Source organism: Diaphorina citri, unplaced genomic scaffold (assembly GCF_000475195.1).
Source record: "Diaphorina citri unplaced genomic scaffold, Diaci psyllid genome assembly version 1.1 scaffold238, whole genome shotgun sequence".
Classification (NCBI taxonomy): domain Eukaryota; kingdom Metazoa; phylum Arthropoda; class Insecta; order Hemiptera; family Psyllidae; genus Diaphorina; species Diaphorina citri.
In genome coordinates, this window is record NW_007377675.1 from 191,791 (window position 1) to 216,582 (window position 24,792).

The following is a 24,792-nucleotide window of genomic DNA, read 5'->3' on the forward strand; positions in this document are numbered from 1 at the left end:
CTTGAAGTGAGCATGTAAACAAAAGAGGGGAGGAATAGTAAAGGGGGTGCACGTGTATAGAAAAACTACCTATAAAGTAGAGAAAAAATAGGTACCTATACTAGGTAAAAGTTGAAAAAATAACAACAACAACAACAACAACAACAACAACAACAACAACAACAACAACAACAACAACAACAACAACAACAACCTTTGATAAGCAAGAGTTGAAAACAAAGTGCTGCCAATTATTTTTCTCAAAACAGCAACCACAAACAGAGCAATTTTTCTCAATAACGATCCTGGTAATCTTTAAACAATCCCTCTTATTGCATGCATTGAACCACCATTTTCTCAAATTACTATTTTCTTTACTTCTTAGCTTTCACATTTTACAATATTTCCATTATAATTCTGTACAACTTATTTTCTTAATGTTGTCATTTTGATATCGCTTCCATTCTATCCAATTTACGTAGTTTACTTTACTTCTTTATTAAAACTTTTTCTATTTTATCTTAGATCTTTTGATCTTTATATTTCTATTTCCATTTTTAAAACTTTTACATACCTACCCAGTTTATCTAATCGTTTACGATGTATTTTTTATTTTGTTTTACAAACATTTTATCTTTGCTATAACTATTTATTAAATTAACTATTGTTTTATTTTTTATTTTTATTATTATCCAGGTATCTACATCTTGTAATTATTATCTACCTTATTAAAATCTAATTGATAACAAAGGGTTGTTATTTACCAAATATGGTACAAAATATGAAACACATCAAAAATAATCTGTGTTGTTGAGGTGAATATGGGTAATCAATCTCAGACTGACAGCCGTGGACAAACAAAACTAATGAAACTTTTCATACATTTAATGTACGTCTTATAGGATGTCCATTTTTATGTTGTGAAATTTTCATCATAATTTTTTAATGTATCAACATAATATTTTTTATTTCCTTCTGAAAAAATATAGCATTCGTGGCATTTTGGTAAGATGGAGTATGTAATGATCTGATTGAAGATAATTTAATCTCTGGAAACTCAACTAGGAACCCAGAATATATCTCGGTTTTAGAAGTAAAAAGACGATTGGAAAATGGCCCAAAAATTACTGAGTACTCACTATACTAGGTAAAAGTTGAGAAAATAACAACAAAAACAACAACAAAGCAATAATCCCATTTCCCTTCTTTTCTCGCATGCATGTTGATCGATGTTTATCAGGAAAACTTGGCTAGCAGCGTATACGTAATCCCATTTCCCTTCTTTTCTCGCATGCATGTTGATCGATGTTTATCAGGAAAACTTGGCTAGCAGCGTATACGGTAGTCTGTATATAAGATAACAACGCGGATAAAAAAAAAGCCATGCATGAATAAACACAGAAAACACAATATTATTAGAGGGAGAGACAGGACATAGGGATGAAAAAATATCTTCCGAAAAGATAACAACGCGGATAAAAAAAAAAAAAAGCCATGCATGAATAAACACAGAAAACACAATATTATTAGAGGGAGAGACAGGACATAGGGATGAAAAAATATCTTCCGAATATATTCAAACCTAAGCAAACAGAAAAACTTAGCGCCACCAAAGTCTTGGGAACGGCCTAAACTTTCGAGAGAAAAATATCGATTTTCATTTGCGCAAAAGCTGTCTGCAGCAATGCAGTTTGAATAAGAAAACAGATTCAAGTTTACATGATACGCGGTAAGTAGCGAGAACATTTCTTGTTTTATACTCCTATTAATATTTTTTAGAGAAATACTAAACCGATTTTAAATCATTTTTCTTTTTCCATAATCTATTAAAAATATTTTATTTTTACTGTGAAATAATTGTAAAATAAATTGTGTATAATTTTTAAATTTCTCAATTAATTTTATTTTAGATAACTGAGACGCAAGTTTTTTTTCGAGTGCCTACTTACCAGTCAAGTATTTTATCTGCAGTTCTGGTGCAGCTTAATTTATTGTTTATGCATTTTCTAATTATAAATTAATAAATAAACCAACTCGGTTATTCAAGGAACACTCCTCAAAAACATCTTTAATTTTTCAGAAATAAGCTACTTAATTTTCCTTTTACTAACCATAATATTCTAACTAGTTATCATTTCCTAATCCTTAATTTCAGCAATTATGTAAGTAATACCGTTTCGCTTGAGATCATTCTATGGTCAGGTCCAAAATCACAAGTTATTTACTTTACGTTTACTAGTAGGTAGTTAATGAAAGATTGAAGATATAAGTTGCGGTTCTTCTAGAAAATTGTGATTTTATTTTCTTTACGATTTTTTCAATAACTTTTGAGTTGGACTGAGCCTGGAATTAGATTTTTTTTTTTAATTTGTTTGAAATAACATTGGAGATAGCCCACCTAGTTTCTTGTGTACTGTGATGTGATGGGATGTTTTTTCTATATACTAATAATTGTAAGCTAACAATCAACTCCGAGCGTTTGAAAACACTTTAGTTACTACAAGAATAACACCTTTGATCAGCATCCCTGTCCACCAGGAAACGTATTTTAATTGCATTGGCCTAACTTGTTAGTTTGTCACACGGAAAGTGGCTGACATTCTAGATTGCTAGGACAATAATGAGGCTGTAATGCTAATGCCGGCGGATTCCGAGCGATTGTGCTAAGGCCGAATTAATCAACATTGTCCACTTGTCACAATGCATTTAATTGTGTTAGACATTAGCAGGACGAAAATGTCAGTGATTTGCTTGATGAAATTGTAAAAAAAACAATAGATGTGAAAAGGAATATTTTTGTCTCTTGGTTAGGTCCTTACCAATTTTGAAAAATCGCAATAAATAAATTTAGGTCGTAGGCATTTCAATGGTGTTAACTGCAATGTTGTACTACTATCTCATTCTAAGTTGTTTTTCTGATTTCATTTCTTATCATTTATCCCATTTTGAAAATGAAAGTAGATCGATAAGCTGACATTTTGTTTATTTTATTTCTTTTTTGTGTGATTCAAAGTGCAATCTTGGTAATTTCATCAAATGATTATTGTTTTTTTTTTTTTATTATTGTATACGTGGTTTAGATGTCTAAGTAGGTAATTTTAGGTCATTCATTGTTTATCATTTTTTAATAATCTGCAAAATAATGTCGATTATTGTATACGTGGTTTAGATGTCTAAGTAGGTAATTTTAGGTCATTCATTGTTTATCATTTTTTAATAATCTGCAAAATAATGTCTAGTTTATCTAATCGTTTACGATGTATTTTTTATCTTGTTTTACAAACTTTTTATCTTTGCTATAACTATTTATTAAATTAACTATTGTTTTATTTTTTATTATTATCCAGGTATCTACATCTTGTAATTATTATCTACCTTATTAAAATCTAATTAATAACAAAGGGTTGTTAGGTATTTGGTGCAAAGCTTTTTTAAAGACTTACCAAATTTGGTACAAAATATGAAACACATCAAAAATAATCTGTGTTGTTGAGGTGAATATGGGTCATCAATGACAGACTGACTGCCGTGGACAAACAAAACTAATGAAACTTTTCATACATTTAATGTATGTCTTATAGGATGTCCATTTTTATGTTATGCAATTTTCATCATAATTTTTTAATGTATCAACATAATATTTTTTATTTCCTTCTGAAAAAATATAGCATTCGTGGCATTTTGGTAAGATGGCATATGTAATGATCTGATTGAAGATAATTTAATCTGTGGAAACTCAACTAGGAACCCAGAATATATCTCGGTTTTAGAAGTAAAAAGACGATTGGAAAATGGCCCAAAAATTACTGAGTACTCAAATCATATAAGTTAAATATGTAATAGGTACCTTGAAATTTTTAGAGAGATGTTCAATACCAATCTGGGTGCTTAAAAGATCACGAATAATCTTTCATTATTTTGGAAATCCTGTGACTAACATTAAATAACTTTACTGGTCGAACAATTTAATAACAGATACTTTTCTATTTTATTTACAGGGATTCGCAATCAGAAGATCAAAGCTCCTCGAAAAATCAACGATTATTTTCAGATAGCAATAATTCTAATGTACAGGTAATGAATACAAATTCCAATAAAAAAAATTCCATACATACATAATAAGTAAAATTTACAGATAGACCTATAAACATTTCATTGGGAAGAAAAACGAACTCAAATAAATACTGAAAAACTATGAGGTAAAGAAGTTAGGCATCTCCACTAAGATTGAAGTAAAACCAAGCAAAAAATTCTATGACCGCCTGGTATTTTAATTAGTTATGCAATGCGCCATTCATAAAGAGAACTCAATATAAACTGTGAAGTGCATGAGGCATCTCCACTAATTTTAAAAAATAAAACAAACGATTTTTTACTTTCCATTATTTATTTTCTCACATTTTATTCCCCCCATTTTCACAACCATTTGACATTACTCATAATTCCAGGGTTCCAACTTGGATTCAGAATCAAATTTCATTCCATACATGGGAGGAAGGCATACTATTGGTTCGCCATCACCTAAGAAGTTCAAGTGAGTTTTCTTAGGTTAATTTTGCTATTTTTACTTTTTTTATAATAATTTTGCTGTTTACGTACCTGCCTAAGCATTTTTGTAACACCTCCTTATACCTACCTATCTTTACCTTGTGGTCCAGAATTCGGTCTGTTATCTACGGTTCAAGAGGCAGATTTTGAGCCCTACTACAATATTTCCACATTATTTAGATCTCAAGACGTTTATTCTCTCTACTTATTTTATAAGACCTTGTTTAGACTGCGCGAGTAAAGGGACTTTTCAGACTCATGCTGGCAGTATGAACAAGGTACTATTCTATTCCCACAGGAGCAAAGACGACTCATACAGTTCAGACAATCTGGACGACTACAAATCCAGTCAGAATGGTAGTCATACGTACGCTCATCATATCAAATCGGATCCACTCCAGTTGAATCCGGATGATTATCCCCAACAGCCAGGCATAGACGATGTCGCTGAAGATCTGTCAGTGGGCCAATCCAGATAATAATTACTTACCGTCCTTGATTAGACTTGAGATTTATCAGGATCAAAAGGATAGATAGGTAAGTACGATAAGTACCTACATATGAATATCATGAATTTAAATGTAAAGTAAGTTGGTTCGGAAACATACTATAGTAAAAGCAGCATACATTCGACGGATATAAAATAATGTAACAAAATCAGTTCTACTAAAAATTGGAAATTGAAATATTGATCAAGTAATAAAGAATAACGTGCAGATATGCGAATAATGAAAATAGCGAAAATTTGAAAAGCGAAGTAAGTAAAGATAGAAAAATATAAATAGGAATAAGAAAATTGATTGTTTAAAGGGGGTATTTAGGTAGATTAATAATTTAGAATTCCTACGATGATTTAAATAGAAGTAAAGAATGGAAAAGAATATAAAATTAATACAAGGTGCTACAAAAATCCCAATATTACAACGAAAACGGCTTTGTTGAAGATCTTTGTCGGGGTTCGAATCCCAGGAGCTGTGGATTTGCTTGACCTAAAATACTGTCGGAGTGAGCTGACTAAAAACATTACCCTGAGGTTTCACCTTGCGATTCTAAGATTTCACTTTTTTTTTGTAGTTTTAAAAATTTAAAAAGATTTTTATGGTTCGTCACGGTACTGCAATTTTAAAAAATATTTCAAAACTAAAATCTCTACCAAGATGATGTGAAAATATTCAACTAAAAAGAGCAAAAATCATGGTGGGTATTTGGCACCTAAAATAAGTTCTTATTACCTAACAGATTGATTGCAGTTTTTGTGTTCATTAATGTGGCCAAATTTTCAACAGTAATTCTTCTCCACCTACCGACGTCATCATTTAATGGGAACATTCAGATTCCGATTGATATTTTCCCATAAGAAGATATTTTATTCCAATGTGTCCCACTATCGGGTTGGACATTATTTTGCAGATTATTAAAAAATGATAAACAATGAATGACCTAAAATTACCTACTTAGACATCTAAACCACGTATACAATAATAAAAAAAAAATTGTTGAAGAAATGTTTGTTTAGACAAATAGGGCACTACTTGGACTAAATGTCTTGCCTATTTCATTTAATATCTCAATTCCAGAAGCTTATGGGTGAAAGTTATAACGAAGCATTTTCGGAGCACCTTGTATTTTTATAACTTACTGATGGATCATATTGTAACTCTGGAAAAGCAGCCTCCCCTTATTGTCTTACCTTTGTATCGAGGTGTCTACAAGAAGCTTTAATATGCTTTCACCAGGAGTCCTTGAGAATAATTTACTTACTCGTACATACTTTGAGCTTATTTTGAACTTCTGCCAACCACTACCTTGTGCTCTGTTCCCGAAAATTATCTCCGTTCTATGCAAATATCCTTAAAGAAAATTCCTTAAAGGTTGTTTTCCCCCCATTCACTCTAGCTTTTTAGGATTCTAAGCCTTTTCTTTCAGAGTCCCATGTTGAATTTCGATCTGAGCGATCTTATCTGACCTTTGACTTGTGAGTCGACTTGGATTGGGCGGATTACAACGTATGCTACCATGCTAACCAGGCAACATCTGAGCTCCACTATTAATGTTGATCACATGCAGTCGAAGCGCAAGTCCAGACATTTAAAGGGTTCGAATGCTTACTGAGGTGAAGGAATAGGGTCATACTTCCTTGGTCGGCCACGGGAGAGGTGCCGTCTCTTGACGAATTCGGCATCATCAACCATCCAAAACGATCCGAAATCGTCTTCGTATCGCACAAAACATTTGTGCAGAGATAGGTTTGTCCTGATAGCATTCTGTATAACCAGAGACCATGACGTGTCAAGAGAAGTATAGGAAGGACACAAGATTACGTGAGGTAAGGTGAGAGAGTAAAAAAATTAAAAGAGATGGAAAAAGATAAGAGAAAAAATAGATAAAAGTGGAAGTGTTACGAAAATGCTTAGGCAGGTACGTAAACAGCAAAATTATTATAAAAAAAAAGTAAGAATAGCTAAATTAACCTAAGAAAACTCACTTGAACTTCTTAGGTGATGGCGAACCAATAGTATGCCTTCCTCCCATGTATGGAATGAAATTTGATATAGATAAAAGAAGAGGCACTTTACTGACTTGAGACATAATAAAACATGGTCGATCCGGCAAACCTGAGATCCGATGTAGAAGATAGAGGACACACGACACACCAAGACTGTAGTAAAAGTGGAAAAGAAGAGAGAAAAATTAAGAAGAAAAAAATACCCCGGATCGACATGGTTATTATGGCAAGTCAGTAGAGGCAAAACCAACTTGAATATGTTCTGGCACAGCACATACCCTGGGACGCACCTTTGTGGTCGTCGCTTGTAAAACTCCACTTCGTCCACTGTCCAGACCGCGCCTTTCACGTTTTCAACTCTCATGAAACACTTGTGTAAGGACAGATTGTGACGAACTGCGTTCTATAGAAAAAACATCCCATCACATCACAGTACACAAGAAACTAGGTGGGCTATCTCCAATGTTATTTCAAACAAATTAAAAAAAAAAAATCTAATTCCAGGCTCAGTCCAACTCAAAAGTTATTGAAAAAATCGTAAAGAAAATAAAATCACAATTTTCTAGAGGAACCGCAACTTATATCTTCAATCTTTCATTAACTACCTACTAGTAAACGTAAAGTAAATAACTTGTGATTTTGGACCTGACCATAGAATCATCTCAAGCGAAACGGTATTACTTACATAGTTGCTGAAATTAAGGATTAGGAAATGATAACTAGTTAGAAAATTATGGTTAGTAAAAGGAAAATTAAGTTAAAGTTGCTAAAAGAGATATCCATCACCACAAAACCTTTTTAGGTGAAAAAACCGAGCCCACCACAAGAAGAGTAAAAAAAGACGACGACTTTTCTTACAAAACGGTGTTGATCAAAGCTCTTAATAAGAAATCTAAAATATGTACCTATAATATTCTACCCGTAAATTGTTATTGTTCCTCTGGGGTTAGTAAGCATACCAAACAATTGCCAAGACAAATAATACCAGAAAAAAGCAGTTTTTTGCACGTGAGGATTTTTATGTTATTATGTTAATTTGTTGATGTATCTTTTGATCTGTATTTTTAAAGTTGAAAATAAAATGAAAAATATTCTAGGAGGCTTATTTTATATTACCTAATTTTTAGAATGCAATATTTACCTTCCATGTAGCGGCATTTCTCCTAAAGTAACAAAATGTGTTTTGAAACCAATTGTATATTTCGTTGAGCGTTAATTGTTTGTCAGGTGATTCAATAATGGACTGGAAAAAGAGAGAAATTTTAACAAAAGTTATGACATGTAGGTAACACCACTGGGTAAAGTTAAAGCCTGAGATATAGGTATTCCATCACTTTAATAGTTACAGGTCTGACATTGTACGAGTACCTACAAAGAGTAGGTAAAATAATAAAGAGACTCTGCTAAGATTTGATCCTTCGATCTCCTGAATGCCAGATTCCCAAATTACTTTGCTAGACCAATAATAAGTTTAGTAATTAAGTTTATGAAAATATTTTCCAAGTTAGAAAACTAGATTACTTAGCTAAGTTAATAGGTATCACTTGACTAAAAAAAAAAAAAAAAAAAAAAAAAAAAACTTAATTTTTCCCCTGGAATTATAAGTAATGTCAAATGGTTGTGAAAATGGGGGAAATAAAATGTGAGAAAATAAATAATGGAAAGTAAAAAAATTAGTGGAGATGCCTCTTGCACTTCACAGTTTATATTGAGGTCTCTTTATGAATGGCGCATTGCATAACTAATTAAAATACCAGGCGGTCATAGAATTTTTTGCTTGGTTTTACTTCAATCTTAGTGGATGAGGCCAATATAGGAGTCAGGACCGGTTGTGGGTAACAGTAAAGAGAACCGATTATCGAAATAGCTATCTCAACTAGTCTAGTCCACACACAGTTGACCGGCAGTCGATCGATGTCGACTGAACCGTCCACACTGCCTTGACAACATAGTTTTAATCTCTTCGAACGATGCGACGGCTGGTCGACTATGTTTGGACACACCTTAAGGCCGAATTACCTACTCGGGCACTTTTTTCCATCAGTGTTATCAACATAATTAGGTATAAGTGCCTATCTTATGGTAAAGGATCTTCTATTTTCAACTACAGATACAATTTCCACTATAAAAGGAGAGAATTTGGAGTTTCAACCCCCTGTTTTAGGAGTGTTGTCATCAATGAAGCCTCGGTTGTTTGGGCCCTGAGATGCGGGATAGGTTTTAATTAACATTAGGAAATAGACAGTGGAACCTATTGTCTATTTTCGAACATTAACCTCTTTCACCAAACATTGTGGAATGATTGTAATAATAACTACAACAATGTCGTTGTTATGTGTACAATTGTACATAACAGACAAAAGGCAGAGGTAATGTCAATGTCGATGTCGGTAGGTGTAGGTTTAGTTATTAGGTGCTCGTCAAAATCTGTGGTTGGATAAAATGTACGATGGTGTATCTAGTAGTGGAGAAGCTCGCCTGGTAATCGATACACACAAACAGCAGAGGTAATGTCAATGTCGGTTTAGTTATTAGGTGCTCGTCAAAATCTGTGGTTGGATAAAATGTACGATGGTGTATCTAGTAGTGGAGAAGCTCGCCTGGTAATCTGGAGGGCGTGGGTTCAATTCCAGCCAAGTTATTAAATTTTATCCTCAACAAGGTTTGAGTAGCCTACTCCTAGGGTAAAGGGACAAGGAACTCTGAAGTCCTAATCAAGCAGTATAAATAAGCAGCACTCTTGCTTTTTCCTTCCAATACATCAAGATTTAAGAGACACCTCACCTCATTGGTGGAAAATAATGCAACAGTTCGTCCCATTTAATGCACCTTTCTTTAGAGAATGTAAAGTTGTAGATTTAAATTCAAAGAACATCATTATACTGGGTATAGAAAAAGATTATAAATTAGAAAATACCTGAAACTTACTGGATCATCTAAATGAGAAGCTTATGACGGAATCTAGGAATGAATATGTACGTTAGGAAAGAGGCTCAATAATATGGGGAGCAGATATACGTCATTAAAAAGAAGTTGTGTTAGTTTAAAACGTGCATAATGTTAATGTAGGAAACTATGTACCTAATCTTACATGCTGTAAATAGAAAACAAACATAAGGTTTACAATTACAAAATTTCAGTCATTATAGATTTTGTAGTAATACTTGTAATTATAATAGTCATACAAATATAAAAATAACAATAAATATGTACTAACTTGATTATTTCACATAAGAAAATATAAAATAAATAAACAATTAACTTTTAGTCACCAGAGAATCATAAATGATTACTTTTCATTGTCTACTAGTAGTTCAGAGAGTGGTAGATTTTACCCGCAAAAGGGGATCCAACGGAACCAAAAGATTTTTGAGTGAAGTTCCTTTGTGTTGAACATTTTCTTCTTCAGAATTTCATTAGAATTTTCCGGTTTTGTAATTTCATGGCATAATATCAACATTCAAATTACATTGTCCCGAAAAAAACTCAAAGACAATTTCCTGAATTTCTCTCTGAAAATACCCACACAACTTTCATTCCAGTACACTGTGAGGAATAAAATTCGAAACTCCGAACAAGAAGTACCACATTTGGGAAGGATTTAGCAGACATTCCGTTTGTTGAGCACAAAAGTTAACACAAGATCCCAGCACGGGAAAGAGAAATAAACAAACAATCAGATGTCACAACTGATGCTGCACAGGAGGCCACGGACTCTGATGTTGTCCTAGGTACATATGATAATAGTTGCTATAGTTCCCATGATGCTCATTGCATTGATGTGGGAGGCCAGCGGCCGCTGACAAGATATCTGTGACACTATGGGAGCTCGGCCAGCAGACTTGAGGCCGTGGTGGTGGCGTTAGAGATCCGATGGGAACTTTTGTACAAGATACCGTAGGGGATGTGTTACTAGGGTAAGGGTAACTGGGGTAGATCGAGTTATAGATGTGAGGATGGTGATGGTGTTGAACTATGGAGGAACCGATCTTGTTACGTAGAATCCTTGAGATTGAACTCACGGAGGGGACGTTGAATTTATCACAGACACCATCCGACAACAGTCGGTCTCGGATCTCCCAGGCGAATATCCCCGGGTCTTTCTGTTTCAGTTCTTTGATATAGGAGACAACCTTAGGTGTGGTGACGCGTGGCTTACTCCCGCCTATAGCACCCGGTAGTATAGAACCTGTCTCGTGATACCTGGCGAGGATCTTGGATACACAACCGTGGGAAACACGCAACTGTCGTGAGATGTCGCATGGTCGGATGCCGAGTTGCGCAAGTTCTACGATGCGCATGCGCACAGAGTTGGGTAGAGGGCGGCCATTGACGAATACACCACCGAGCTGATTCACTTCACCGTACTGCTGACCTGATGCGTCTGTACCCAGTTCTGAAACAAAAGATAGGAAAATTCAAGTATAAGTACAAGTAGTGCTTTATTTAGACTGTCAGCTTAGAACAAGTTGTTCAATTTGAAGGAAAGATAAAATAAATGCTGAATGATGTCAATCAAGAGTTAAATAAAGCATTTTTTTTTTTTAAATTAGATCATTGAATACATTTTCACACAGCTTGGAAAGTTTGATTTCACAAGGGTAATCTCTACTTCACACAAAGTCAACAAATTATCGCTTGTTCGGTTGAACAGGAATGTCATGGTTAGGTTAGATTTTCATTCATCTGATACCAAGAGTCTCAAATCTCTGTTGCTTGGGGGGGTTCGAGGTAGCGGAGGTTGTGGGTTCACACATGACTATTTTGGTGTGTCAGCTAGAATTACCAACACTTGTGATTTTTTTATGGGTGTGGACAAAAATGACCTTTCTTCTTTTAATTTATTACCTTTGTAGTTTCACATACGCTCCTCGTAGTTCTTATAAGGACTCGAAAGAGCGGTGAAATTTATTTGAAATAAGAAGACAAGGAACACTTGGATTTGGATCTAGGCAAATATGTTTTGAAATAACCATTAAACGCATATTGGTTTTCACTGTTGTGATAATTTGTGGAGTTTCAATTTCTTGTGTGTGTTACCCCGCACCGCATGCTTATGAAAAGATTAGGTGTTAGTGTGACGCAAATTTTGCCCGACAAAAACTTTGTTTGCCTTCTATGATTGGTGCTTTTTGTCCTGTATACGTGGGTATTCTACCAAATCTAAAATGAAACATGCGGATGAGATCTCGATTTTTTCATTTTTTTTTTTTTTTTTTTTTAGAAATTGTGGGGTTTAATTGTACCTACATAACAGACAAAAGGCAGAGGTAATGTCAATGTCGATGTCGGTAGGTTTAGTTATTAGGTGCTCGACAAAATCTGTGGTTGGATAAGATGTACGATGGTGTATCTAGTAGTGGAGAAGCTCGCCTGGTAATCTGGAGGGCGTGGGTTCAATTCTAAGCTAAGTTATTAAATTTTATCCTCAACAAGGTTTGAGTAGCCTACTCCTAAAGGGACAAGGAACTCTGAAGTCCTAATCAAGCAGTATAAATAAGCAGCACTCTTGCTTTTTCCTTCCAATACATCAAGATTTAAGAGGTGTTAGAATAAACCCTTATCTTATCCTAATACTAATTATAATATTGTTATTGATAAACATGTCACTACATCCTTAAGTTCAAGATTTGATTTATTTGTCTAATGATCTACATAAGTTACCACAACCACAACATTTGTTAAAACCTAGCCTAGACAATATGTACCTACGAACTACTTGATTAAATAACAGTAGGTACTTCTATTGATGAATTAGTTCTTGTTAGCTGTATTGCTTTATTTAGATTTAGAAAGTCAAAAGAGGAAATATTTTTCAAGTTTAAAAAAAATTATAGGGTATTAGGTAGTAGGTACATAGTGTGACTAAAATGTAGCTACCTATCCACTAAGCAAACTGAAAATGAAAAACTTTGAAGTTTTTCTTTGCTCGAGTAAACAGCCCTCGGACTGCTCAAAAAATTATAGGGTATTAGGTACATAGTGTTACTAAAATGTAGCTACCTATCCACTAAGCAAACTGAAAATGAAAAACTTTGAAGTTTTTCTTTGCTCGAGTAAACAGCCCTCGGACTGTAAAATGACTCTTCTATTGTGAATTTTACGATGGCATGGCCAATTTCAAAGATATGAAAAACCAACATACAACTACAAAGAAATCCCCCACGATGCTGGCTGCAACGATTATGCACATTTGGGTGAATCTATTTTCACACTTAAAAAAGCACCAAGAAAAATGAACCCATAATGGAAAAATGGTTGATTAAAAAATGTTTTATTGGCGACAGAAGCGAAAATAATTACGCCAAACAAACAAGCAGTTTTCACAAGGTGACAATTAAATGTTCAGAAGATCGATCCTCACATGCAACTACATAGCCAAGGTGATGCACCACAACTCTACTAATCCCAACTTCAAAAGAATCAATAATCCGCCTTACAAAGTTCTCTATGAAAACTCAACCAAACTAAACCCGACTGTTGGTATCCAAAGAGAACTTCTTATGAATGACATCCCCTTCCATAAGGTCATACTCCAGAGAGAACCAAAAGAATCTTGGCTCCATAAGAAACCTTCTTGTAACTTATCTCTCACCTTATACAAGAAAGATGGAATGCCACATCAAGTTTTCCAACAAGAATTTCAAAGAAACATGAACGAGAATTATGGCGACTTTGTCCAAGTGTATACCGACGGATCTAAGAGTGATTCAAGTGTTGGATGTGCATTTGTCATCCCCCAACTTCACATTGTTAAAAAACAAACACTGAACCCAAAATCATCCATATTCCATGCTGAACTCCTTGCCATCTCTGACGCTGTATCAACCATTAAAAGTCAGTCCATAGGAGAAGCTGTCATCATCTCAGACTCTCTAAGCGCTCTTCAGGCCATTTCATCCATGTCACACTCAAATCCACTTGTCCAATCCATTCATGAAGAAATCTCTACCGGAGATTTGAAAAACGTCAGCCTCAATCTACATGAGGTGGAACGTAACCGTATAATCTGTCATATTTTTGGGTCATGGCTGTCAATTATTCGGGTCTAAGGTTTCGGAGGGCCTGAACATGTCAGAAAGATAAAAGTCATAAGTCATTGGGGTTACACACTTTCGAAAACATGTGTGGGGCTCCGTTTTCTTCTAACGCGTTTATGTGAGGATTACTTGAGGCCAATATAGGAGTCAGGACCGGTTGTGGGTAACAGTAAAGAGAACCGATTATCGAAATAGCTATCTTAACTAGTCTAGTCCACACACAGTTGACCGGCAGTCGATCGATGTCGACTGAACCGTCCACACTGCCTTGACAACATAGTTTTAATCTCTTCGAACGATGCGACGGCTGGTCGACTATGTTTGGACACACCTTAAGGCCGAATTACCTACTCGGGCACTTTTTTCCATCAGTGTTATCAACATAATTAGGTATAAGTGATAAGTGCCTATCTTATGGTAAAGGATCTTCTATTTTCAACTACAGATACAATTTCCACTATAAAAGGAGAGAATTTGGAGTTTCAACCCCCTGTTTTAGGAGTGTTGTCATCAATGAAGCCTCGGTTGTTTGGGCCCTGAGATGCGGGATAGGTTTTAATTAACATTAGGAAATAGACAGTGGAACCTATTGTCTATTTTCGAACATTAACCTCTTTCACCAAACATTGTGGAATGATTGTAATAATAACTACAACGAAATAAGCTATAACTACAGATTTGAAAAAAGATACAAATGATACGATGTGTCATTAGGTAGATATTGGTACGTATTGAAAGCTAATAGATAAAATTCTTATAAGGTACCATACATTGTAGGTACCTACACATTGACCATGAGTTTTTCTTTCCAATAAATTCTCACTACCAAAGTAATAACGTAAGTTTAATTTTTATGAGAGCTTTATAGATATGTGGTAGAATTATTAACATGGAAATAGATAGGTCTATACAGAGATGTTCCTTCTGTAATTTTTATAATTTGAAATTTGCGTAGGTGATTGCTTGGTGTTTGATTACAAGCACAAAATCCCAGTGATAGCAATATTTTGTTTACGTACCTACTTGGTTAAACTCTGGGCAACTAATTTGCCAATATTGTTCTAGGGGACTTTTTTTTTTGGTGAGTTTTGGAAACGGTACCTAGTTATGTGAATCGGATTTTTTAAAGATAAATAAAATTGAACGCACGAGGTAACTTCTAAAGAAAAGGGACTCTAGTCCTACGCTTTCTAGAATCTAGATGAAATTTTCCAATTGAATTTTTCTTCTGATTTTCAGTATCAGCGATTTCCACTTCTTCTCTCCCCTTAGCCTCATGTCACAATCAGCACAGAGGAAAACTCCGCAGGTTCGGAGCAGATGGCCGGGATGGTCACAAATGTTGACGATACCAGGTAGGTCGGAAAAGGGACTCTAGTCCTACGCTTTCTAGAATCTAGATGAAATTTTCCAATTGATTTTTTTTCTGATTTTCAGTATCAGCGATTTCCACTTCTTCTCTCCCCTTAGCTTCATGTCACAATCAGCACAGAGGAAAACTCCGCAGGTTCGGAGCAGATGGCCGGGATGGTCACAAATGTTGACGATACCAGGTAGGTCCTAAATGTCTAAACATTGAATAGAATACGAGTATATCTTACTTATTACATGCCTCGGTGGTGTAGTGGTCAAGGCGCTCGCCTGGTAAACAGGAGGGCGTGGGTTCAATCCCAGCCGAGGTATGGAATTTTACCTATATCTTACTTATTCTGCCACTCCAAAGCGATCACCCTAGTTAGGGCTGATTGAGAGGCTGACGAAAAACGCCGAATCCGTCTGTACACGGGAAAAGGCGAAGAAAAAGAAGATTCTGCCAGAATGAGACTGAAAAGTCCCTTTATTCTCGCAGTCCCTCCGCGCCGTCTAAACAAGGTGTTATGTAAAATTTAAATAAATACCTACCGATTCTTTAACCAAATTATTTGGAATTGTTTTTCAACAACTTGCCTGTTTTGTTTTCAATTTCCAGTACTCCTCCTGTTTTTCATTTCGGAAGCAAGTGCTCAAGAGTGCCAAAGTAAGTACCTATGAATCATACTTCCAGTTTTACAATTCTAGGAATACCTAATTAGGTAAGGGATAAATATATAAATAACCCTTTTTAGGTATACTTTGATGTACATTTATTGATCATTTACCTATTTTTTATCAGTAAAGTTGGTCTGGGTCAGATAATTTGATGATCATGAACTCAACTGATGAATTGATTAATGAAAAGAGTACCTGTAATCATGACCAGTAAATAGGTGCCTTTTGATGAATCATGAACGATAAACAGATACCTATTAATGCGTCAACTAAATTTATTATTGATGTAAATATAATAAAATCAGGACTATATTCGTATATAGGTAATCAGTAATTAGGTATTATATCTACCTATTTTGATTTTAAGGACCCTACTTCATTTAAATTATTAGCACGAACTTATAAAACCAACCTAAGTGACTTTGTTGTAGGTACCTATTTGTGACAAGAATGCTTGACATTATTTTGTGATAAGCTGATAACTGATAAGTATTCATACTTGACAATTAAAATTGCTGTAATACAACTATCTATGTATGTATTTTATTTTGCAGCCCGCCAAATCTACTGTTATGAGTGCGACAGCTGGAAAGATCACAGATGCAAAGATCCCTTCAACTAAATAAATATAAATAACCCTTTTTGGGTATACTTTGATGTACATTTATTGATCATTTACCTATTTTTTATCAGTAAAGTTGATCTGGGTCAGATAATTTGATGAATGAAATCAACTGATGAGTTGATTAGTGAAAAGAGTACCTGTAATAATTAATAGTAAATAGGTGCCTTTTGATGAATCATGAATGATAAACAGGTACCTATTAATGCGTCAACTAAATTTATTATTGATGTAAATATAATAAAATCGGGACTATATTCGTATACATATAGGTAATTACTGTAATTAGTCATTAGGTATTACCTATATCTACCTACTTTGATTTTAAGGACCCTAGTTCCATATTATTAGCACGAACTTATAAAACCAACCTAAGTGACTTTGTTGTAGGTACCTATTTGTGAAAAGAATGCTTGACATTATTTTGTGATAAGCTGATAACTGATAAGTACTCATACTTGACAATTGAAATTGCTGTAATACAACTATCAACTTCTACCTATGTTTGTATGTATTTTATTTTGCAGCCCGCCAAATCTACTGTTATGAGTGCGACAGCTGGAAAGATCACAGATGCAAAGATCCCTTCAACTACACCGTACTTCCTAAAGATCAACCTCCGCTCATGACCTGTAATGGATGCTGTGTCAAAATGGTCAGAAATTCTCGAACACGTAAGTTTATCTGAAAGCGGTGATAAGACCTGAAGAAATAACCGGAGATTTAGGAGTCCTGAGTTTTTATTATATATTGGATTAACATTTTCCTGGCTTCGTCTATCAGATTATAGTCCTACCTCTGTGCTGTAGTGGTCAAGACGCTCGTCTAGTAAACAGGAGGGTGTGGGTTCAATCCCAGGCAAGGTATGGGATTTTTCAATATTAATAGTAGTAGCCTACTGCTGGAGTAAAGGGACTTTTTAGTCCTATGAGAGCAGTATAAATAAGAGCTATTGTTATTATTACTGTGGAAATGCCAGGTAGCCTTTAAATATTTTTTTTTCTTTCCCAGAATTCGAAAGCATCCGAAGGACATGTACATCGCAGCTGCAAATCAATCTGTTCATGGTGGACCACGTCTGTATGATGGAGGGAACTGGTACAGGACACATGTGTTTCTGTGAGGAAGACATGTGTAATGCAGCAATGAGCACAGAGACATCCCACTTCTTACTCCTCTTTCTCGTGACGCTGTCGATGGCATTGCTAAGTACCTGAAGATTCTAAACTCAAGTCGGTCTCTTTTGAAGAATTATTCCGATTATCGAACAAACGAGATAGAATAAGGTACCGAATAATAATCATGTCAGTATTTCGTACCCTCCGCTGCTGCTGACTGCTGAAACCCTCCAAAAGTGTATTTCGTACATTCGTAGAAGCTTAACCCTTAGGGCTGTTTACCTCGACACCTAAGCTCCTGAGAGGGCTTATTGTGTATGGATATCCGGATATCCGTATTTTCTGCGAGTGGAATAAAAAGTGGGGATTCGTTTATGGAACAGGCCACAGGTCTGTAGTGGCCCGTTCTACAACGCAAAACATTTATTCTTCTATTTCATACCATTCTATTGTTTGTTAAACGGAATAATTCTTTGACGTCAGAAAAATCGACTTGAGTTTCTACCCAACTAAACGGGTATTGATCGTAATAATATTATTGTAATAATAAAGTACCAAGATCATCTGGTGATTAAACCAGGAAATTGAAGAAGTAGGTTCCAGATGCATAGAGGTAGAATAGGAAGTAAAGGAAGAAACCAAAGATTGGGTGTTTTATCGCCCTGAAATATTGTGACGATGAAACAGCAGTTAGGCTCAATTTCTAGGGGTCTTTGTACTCTTTGTCATAGCATGCCCGTCCCGTATGTCCTTCGTAGGTTTTGGAGAATGTATGTTTTTTTCCGTAGGGTTTCCTATTTGGTTGTAAGACTTGTATCTTGAAACATTAGATACCTAGTTCAAATTGTTTTTCAGGTACCTATATTTGGACCAATTATTCGTATTCTATTTGCCAGTCATCCTAGCCTAAAGGATCAACTTCGCGTTTGGTGATCTTCCAAAAATCGCTCTTTTTTTACTGATGTATGATTGTGATTGATTTGAGAGTTCAAGGATGGCACAAGGGGTGTTCATTTACTTTCAATAATTTTCGTTATCTTTTTCAAATATCTACATGCCTATAGTAAGCTACACTATTTACGTAATAGATACATATTATATCACGCATTTATTTAGTAAAATTGCCAAACTGAAGCTCACAATACACACATATCAAGGTTATTATGGTATGCGAGTATTTCGTACATTCGTATAAGCTTAACCCTTAGGGCTGTTTGCCTCTACACCTAAGCCTCCGAGAGGGCTTTCCGGATATCGGTATTTTCTGCGAGTGGAATAAAAAGTGGGGATTTGTTTATGGAACAGGCCACAGGTCTGTAGTGGCCCGTTCTACAACGCAAAACATTTATTCTATTTCATATCATTCTATTGTTTGTTAAACGGAATAATTCTTTGACGTCAGAAAAATCGACTTGAGTTTCTACCCAACTAAACGAGTATTGATCATAATATTATTGTAATAATAAAGTACCATGTCAAGATCATCTGGTGTTTAAACCAGAAAATTGAAGAAGTAGCTAGGTTCCAGATGAATAGAGGTAAAATAGGAAGTAAAAGAAGCAAACCAAAGATTGGGTGTTTTATCGCCCTGAAATATTGTGACGATGAAACAGCAGTTAGGCTGAATTTCTAGGGGTCTTTGTACTCTTTGTCATAGCATGCCCGTCCCGTATGTCCTTCGTAGGTTTTGGAGAATGTATGTTTTTTCCGTAGGGTTTCCTATTTGGTTGTAAGACTTGTATCTTGAAACATTAGATACCTAGTTCAGAAATTGTTTTGCAGGTACCTATATTTGGACCAATTATTCGTATTCTATTTGCCAGTCATCCTAACCTAAAGGATCAACTTCGCGTTTGGTGATCTTCCAAAAATCGCTCTTTTTTTTTACTGATGTATGATTGTGATTGATTTGAGAGTTCAAGGATGGCACAAGGGGTGTTCATAATAATTTTCGTTTTCTTTTTCAAATATCTACATGCCTATAGTAAGCTACACTATTTACGTACTAGATACATATTATATCACGCATTTATTTAGTAAAATTGCCAAACTGAAGCTCACAATACACACATATCAAGGTTATTATGGTATGCGAATGTTCAATTGGTTGGTACAAAATTTTAGAAAAAGTAAATATCCGGGTACAAAAAAGAAAGTAAATTAAAATTTAAAGTATGTTAGGGTACCTAACAGTTGTAAATATTAGTTAATAGGTTTAAGTAATTTGAATTATGAAAAAATAAATCAAGTTTGTTGTGGTTTGGCTTTAATCAATTTACCAACCTGAACTTTGGTTAGGCTGAGTTGAAGTTTGTTACGCATAATAATTATTAATTTGTGCATTAGTAGTATTAAAATTAATTAAATAGGTTCAGATATTCTAATTTATTTTAGTTACCTTTCCTCGCTTGTATTTTTTTACAAGTGACATTATGGCCATCATGTTCATTTTTTTCTTTAATTCGGCCGCAAGTGGAGGTTAGTCAACCGGGCCAAAAGATTAAAAACCAACATTCTAATGTCAATTTAGGGGGGTCAACTATTGAAATTTTGTCAGTATCACCAATAGTTTACGAGATAATTCATTCGGCCGGCCCTGAAGGCTGAGTAAAAAATTTTGTCCTGTAGGAATCATCCATGGACTTCACTACATAAATCCAGATCAATTTTCTCTACCATTTTTGACGCCTTTGTAAACGCAAGAAATTAGTCAAAATAAGGACTTTTCAAATTCTTCTTTCAACTCAATTCTTGCGTTTTGTATCTTCTTTTTTTCGAAGGCTTCGAAAGATGGTAGAAACTTCAATTTTATAAATTCTAAACTCAATTATTATTGCTGATGAAGCCAAGATGAAGGAGATTTTCGTTGCCTTAGATTTGTGAAAATATTTTGTTTTCTTTTTTTATTTGTGAATTGTGAAATTGCAAACTTACCTATAGTGTATTTTCGACTTTGAAGATCGTTTTTCACCGCACGTGTATTGTCTATTACTATAATTACCGTTTTTATTTTCAAATTACCTATATTCATGTATTTATGATCTAATTCTGGTTAATGCATATTTATAAATAAATTTTACATTCTCTATTTCGTCTACATTTTTCTTTTGATTTTCATCTGTCCGTCAGAATTTTCCTGAAGTAAATCTTACCTAATTCGAGTGCATCCTAGATTTTCTAGAATTCTAGATGTACCGGGTGTCCATATTTTAGGAACAGCTTCCAAAAAAGACATCGAAAAGGTCCCGATTAGACTTTTTCTTATACGAACTGAAATCGACTCTGGGTCCATATTTTGCGAACCGCTTCTGAAAAACTGCAAAGGGGCGTAAAGTTCAACTTTAGATTATTTGCCTTTTGAGACCACTAGAGATGCGACTTTTGACTCATCTTTGGGATTGAATCCCAACTGAGCTACTCAGTAAAAGGAACTACTCTTTTTTTCAACTCGCTCTTTGACTCCCGACTCTTCTCTGATACTTTCTACGCAGGGCACATGCGCGGAATCGTGGTATACCCCCCCATCATACCGTCCGATTTGATCTTTGAATCCGGGCCTAAGGCAGGTGAAAAACAGAAAAGAAAAAGATAATATATTATTCTGCCACTCCAAAGCAATCACCTTAGTTAGGGCTGATTGAGAGGCTGACGAAAAACGCCGAATCCGTCTGTACACGGGAAATGGCGAAGAAAAAGAAGATTCTGCCAGAATGAGACTGAAAAGTCCCTTTATTCTCGCAGTCCCGCCACGCCGTCTAAACAAGGTGTTGTGTAAAATTTAAATAAATACCTACCGATTCTTTAACCAAATTATTTGGAATTGTTTTTCAACAACTTGCCTGTTTTGTTTTCAATTTCCAGTACTCCTCCTGTTTTTCATTTCGGAAGCAAGTGCTCAAGAGTGCCAAAGTAAGTACCTATGAATCATACTTCCAGTTTTACAATTCTAGGAATACCTAATTAGGTAAGGAATAAATATACCACTGGAAAACTGACCACTGCTCCGTTCACTTTCTATTGGAGTTTTTTTGGTTTATCTGGATCATCTGTACATCGCTGGACATATGCCTTTTCTTAGGTCTTCCTCTGCATAAGTTCCCACACTTATACAAGTCTAGAGACCACTGGAAAACTGACCACTGCTCCGTTCACTTTCTATTGGAGTTTTTTTTTTTTTTTTGGTTTATCTGGATCATCTGTACATCGCTGGACATATGCCTTTTCTTAGGTCTTCCTCTGCATAAGTTCCCACACTTATACATATTTTATGTAACCCGTTTCTACCACCAAGTTTTCTCTGATTATAGACATGCGTTATGCGGTTTCATCTTTATATTTTAACCGAATTTCTTATACCTACTCAACTTATATTTTACTGTTCGGAAGTAGCAAAGGCCTCGAACGTTTAAGAAACACACTGAAATGACCTTCCCCAGATGTGGGAGAACAATAGAAGGTCTTTGTACTCTTAATACGACCGAGATTATCGACATGCGTTATGCGGTTTCATCTTTATATTTTAACCGAATTTCTCATACCTACTCAACTTATATTTTACTGTTCGGAAGTAGCAAAGGCCTCAAACGTTTAAGAAACACACTGAAATGACCTTCCCCAGATGTGGGAGAACAATAGAAATTAAAAACAAAATAAATACGACCGTTTCCAGTTATAAATCACCCAACTATGAGGTGCGTATTTTCAAATGCTATAATAAATAAAATTATTTAAAATAAAATTGTCAGTAATTCAATCGTATGATTAGTAGAAATATAATTGTTTTTCATTTATTAAAAATAATTCATTTGATATGTATATTATTAGTAACTTAGACATAATAAAAATATCACTAACATAACTAAATACTAAGCTACCTGTGCTGCCAAATGAAAATTCCTCACGAAGATTTTCTGTCTTAACATTCCCATTTCTTTCTCAAAAATCTGTGATAACTTCAAGAGAAGAAATTGTTTCGAGTGCCCTATAATTTAAAAAGCGGCAAACTATCGTACCCCGAAATATCTGATAATGCTGAACTTGCTCCACTTGGCAACACTGTAATCTACACTAGCATGATCTTGTACCACAATGAGTAGTACGAATTCTACCTTGCGCATACTTGTAATATATCGAAAAGCACCGTTGCCATTAAAGAATACTTAAAATTCTCTGATCCGATACTCACGTAAATAAGAGAAATAATCAATAAAATTTACTGACGAACGGCCCAAAATTTGGTTTGCCAAAACGACAGAGCATAGGTAATGTATGGTAACATAACACTAGTTTAATTCATAACGATTTGCGTTACTATACGCAAAATCTAAGAAAGCGGTTATTACGCTTACATTTCCATCGGACCAGGTATCTTAATGTTTGCCAGAACTATCGACTGAGGTAAATTGGCAATATATCAGTTCAATAAAATGGCACACAAATTACAAATATGCACAAGTCTAATGAGAAAAAAATTATTATGTACATTAGTCACATTAAATAAGATTAATAAAATTAAATAAAACTTTCTCACGATTTGTCATAGAAGTCTTTTTTTTTTATCGTATAACGAACATAATAACATGAAGAAATAAAAATATTTAATATTTCATAATTTTAAAATTCATAATATCTCAATTCGTGAAAATTATACAAAAAGCACAAAAAACCAACATAATTTCGAAAAGTAACCAGAGTAAAATTTCCAGTTTGCTTCAAAAGTTATAGTTGATAGAAGATTAATGGACTTTGTCCTACACATGGCAAATAAAGGAGAAGGTGGGAAAACGACCAAGATAAAGGATATAAAATTTACAAATATAAAAACAAAATTTTGTTAACGCAAAATTTAGATTTTGAGTATCATTAAAAATAATTGGAATCAAAGGTATCGTTGAAAACATAACATTTAAGGCAACCATGACAAATCGAGAAAAAACCATCAACAAACATATAAGTAAGCATTGTAACAAACGAGCGGGAAGAGAAAGAAATATTAATATATTATAGAAAAATAAAACTATATCGTGTATGTTCCCAGAGTGTTTTCGTAACCCGAGTTCACTTTGATTTCAAATCAAATTACCAGTTTTGTGCTTAGACAGCGCTTTTATAAGGGAAGCATTGCCTGAATAAGTTCAAAGTAATTCGATATCAAAGTTAACTTGGGTTAATAAGACATCTCTATTCAAGCAGCAGGAGCTTTCCATAGGAGGCTACAAGCCTCGTGCACCTGTTGGAGACATTCAAATATTTTACCACTAAGACAAAAATTCCAGTGGGATAGTTAAAATTTAGTGAGCACTTGTCTTTCAGGACTTTAAAGAGCAGTGCAATTTAGTAAACCGTGATTATGGCACCAAATACTGACGAAAAAATAATCACAAAAGTCAAAAGTAGCCTTGAAAGAACTGACTTTGTCGCCTTCCAAGTATTTCAAACAATAAATGTTATTCTGACCACTATCTTGCTTCAAAATTTCATTAAACGTTATAGCCTGACAACTCCGACTAGTTCCTTTAGGAACTATCTTTCGCGGATATCAAAGAAAACACAGAATTCTACAATTTATTTAAATTTCATAACAAATGATTTACAAACTTATTCGGATTTGTTGTTAACAACGCCGTTGTAAGTAGGTTCGTACATTTCAGGTTCTGTGTCTGACGCACTACCGTCTCCTCCTTTCAGTTTATATTTGGCCTGTCTGATGGCAGTTAGCCGACCTCGAGCTTCCTCTAGCTGACGTTCAATACGCAGAACCTCGGACCTGTAAAAGAAAAAGTTTTGGTTCATTAGTAGGAAAAATTATCGAATTGGGACACCAAATTTTCTCGACATACTGAAGAATATGCAGGTCAAATGGCCCAACTTTTTAATTATCTGAAATCAAATCCGAAATCGATCTAGGTTTGCAAAGGAAGCCTGATAATAAATTTAGCACCCACACTTACA

The 24,792-nt window shown here is 34.8% G+C and overlaps 2 protein-coding genes across 4 annotated transcripts in view; one reads left to right on the forward strand and one right to left on the reverse strand.

Annotated features, from left to right (window-relative positions):
* Positions 1 to 1,589: 1,589 nt before the first annotated feature.
* Positions 1,590 to 19,964, forward strand: LOC103506494 (protein quiver). Its single transcript, XM_017442892.2, has 6 exons — positions 1,590 to 1,708; positions 15,511 to 15,626; positions 16,043 to 16,090; positions 17,251 to 17,397; positions 17,735 to 18,998; positions 19,920 to 19,964. Exons 2-5 carry the CDS (start codon positions 15,548 to 15,550, stop codon positions 17,938 to 17,940), a joined length of 480 nt encoding a protein of 159 aa, XP_017298381.2. The 5' UTR covers positions 1,590 to 1,708; positions 15,511 to 15,547; the 3' UTR covers positions 17,941 to 18,998; positions 19,920 to 19,964.
* A 2,625-nt stretch (positions 19,965 to 22,589) lies between these two features.
* LOC103506485 (talin-1) overlaps positions 22,590 to 24,792 on the reverse strand; it is a gene marked incomplete at its 5' end in the record, with an annotated part of 28,283 nt that continues 26,080 nt past the window's right edge. For all 3 annotated transcript variants that reach the window (XM_026821536.1, XM_026821535.1, XM_026821537.1), the window contains 1 exon segment: positions 22,590 to 24,607. In XM_026821536.1, the coding sequence (XP_026677337.1) occupies positions 24,439 to 24,607 (169 nt within the window). In that variant the 3' untranslated portion in view covers positions 22,590 to 24,438.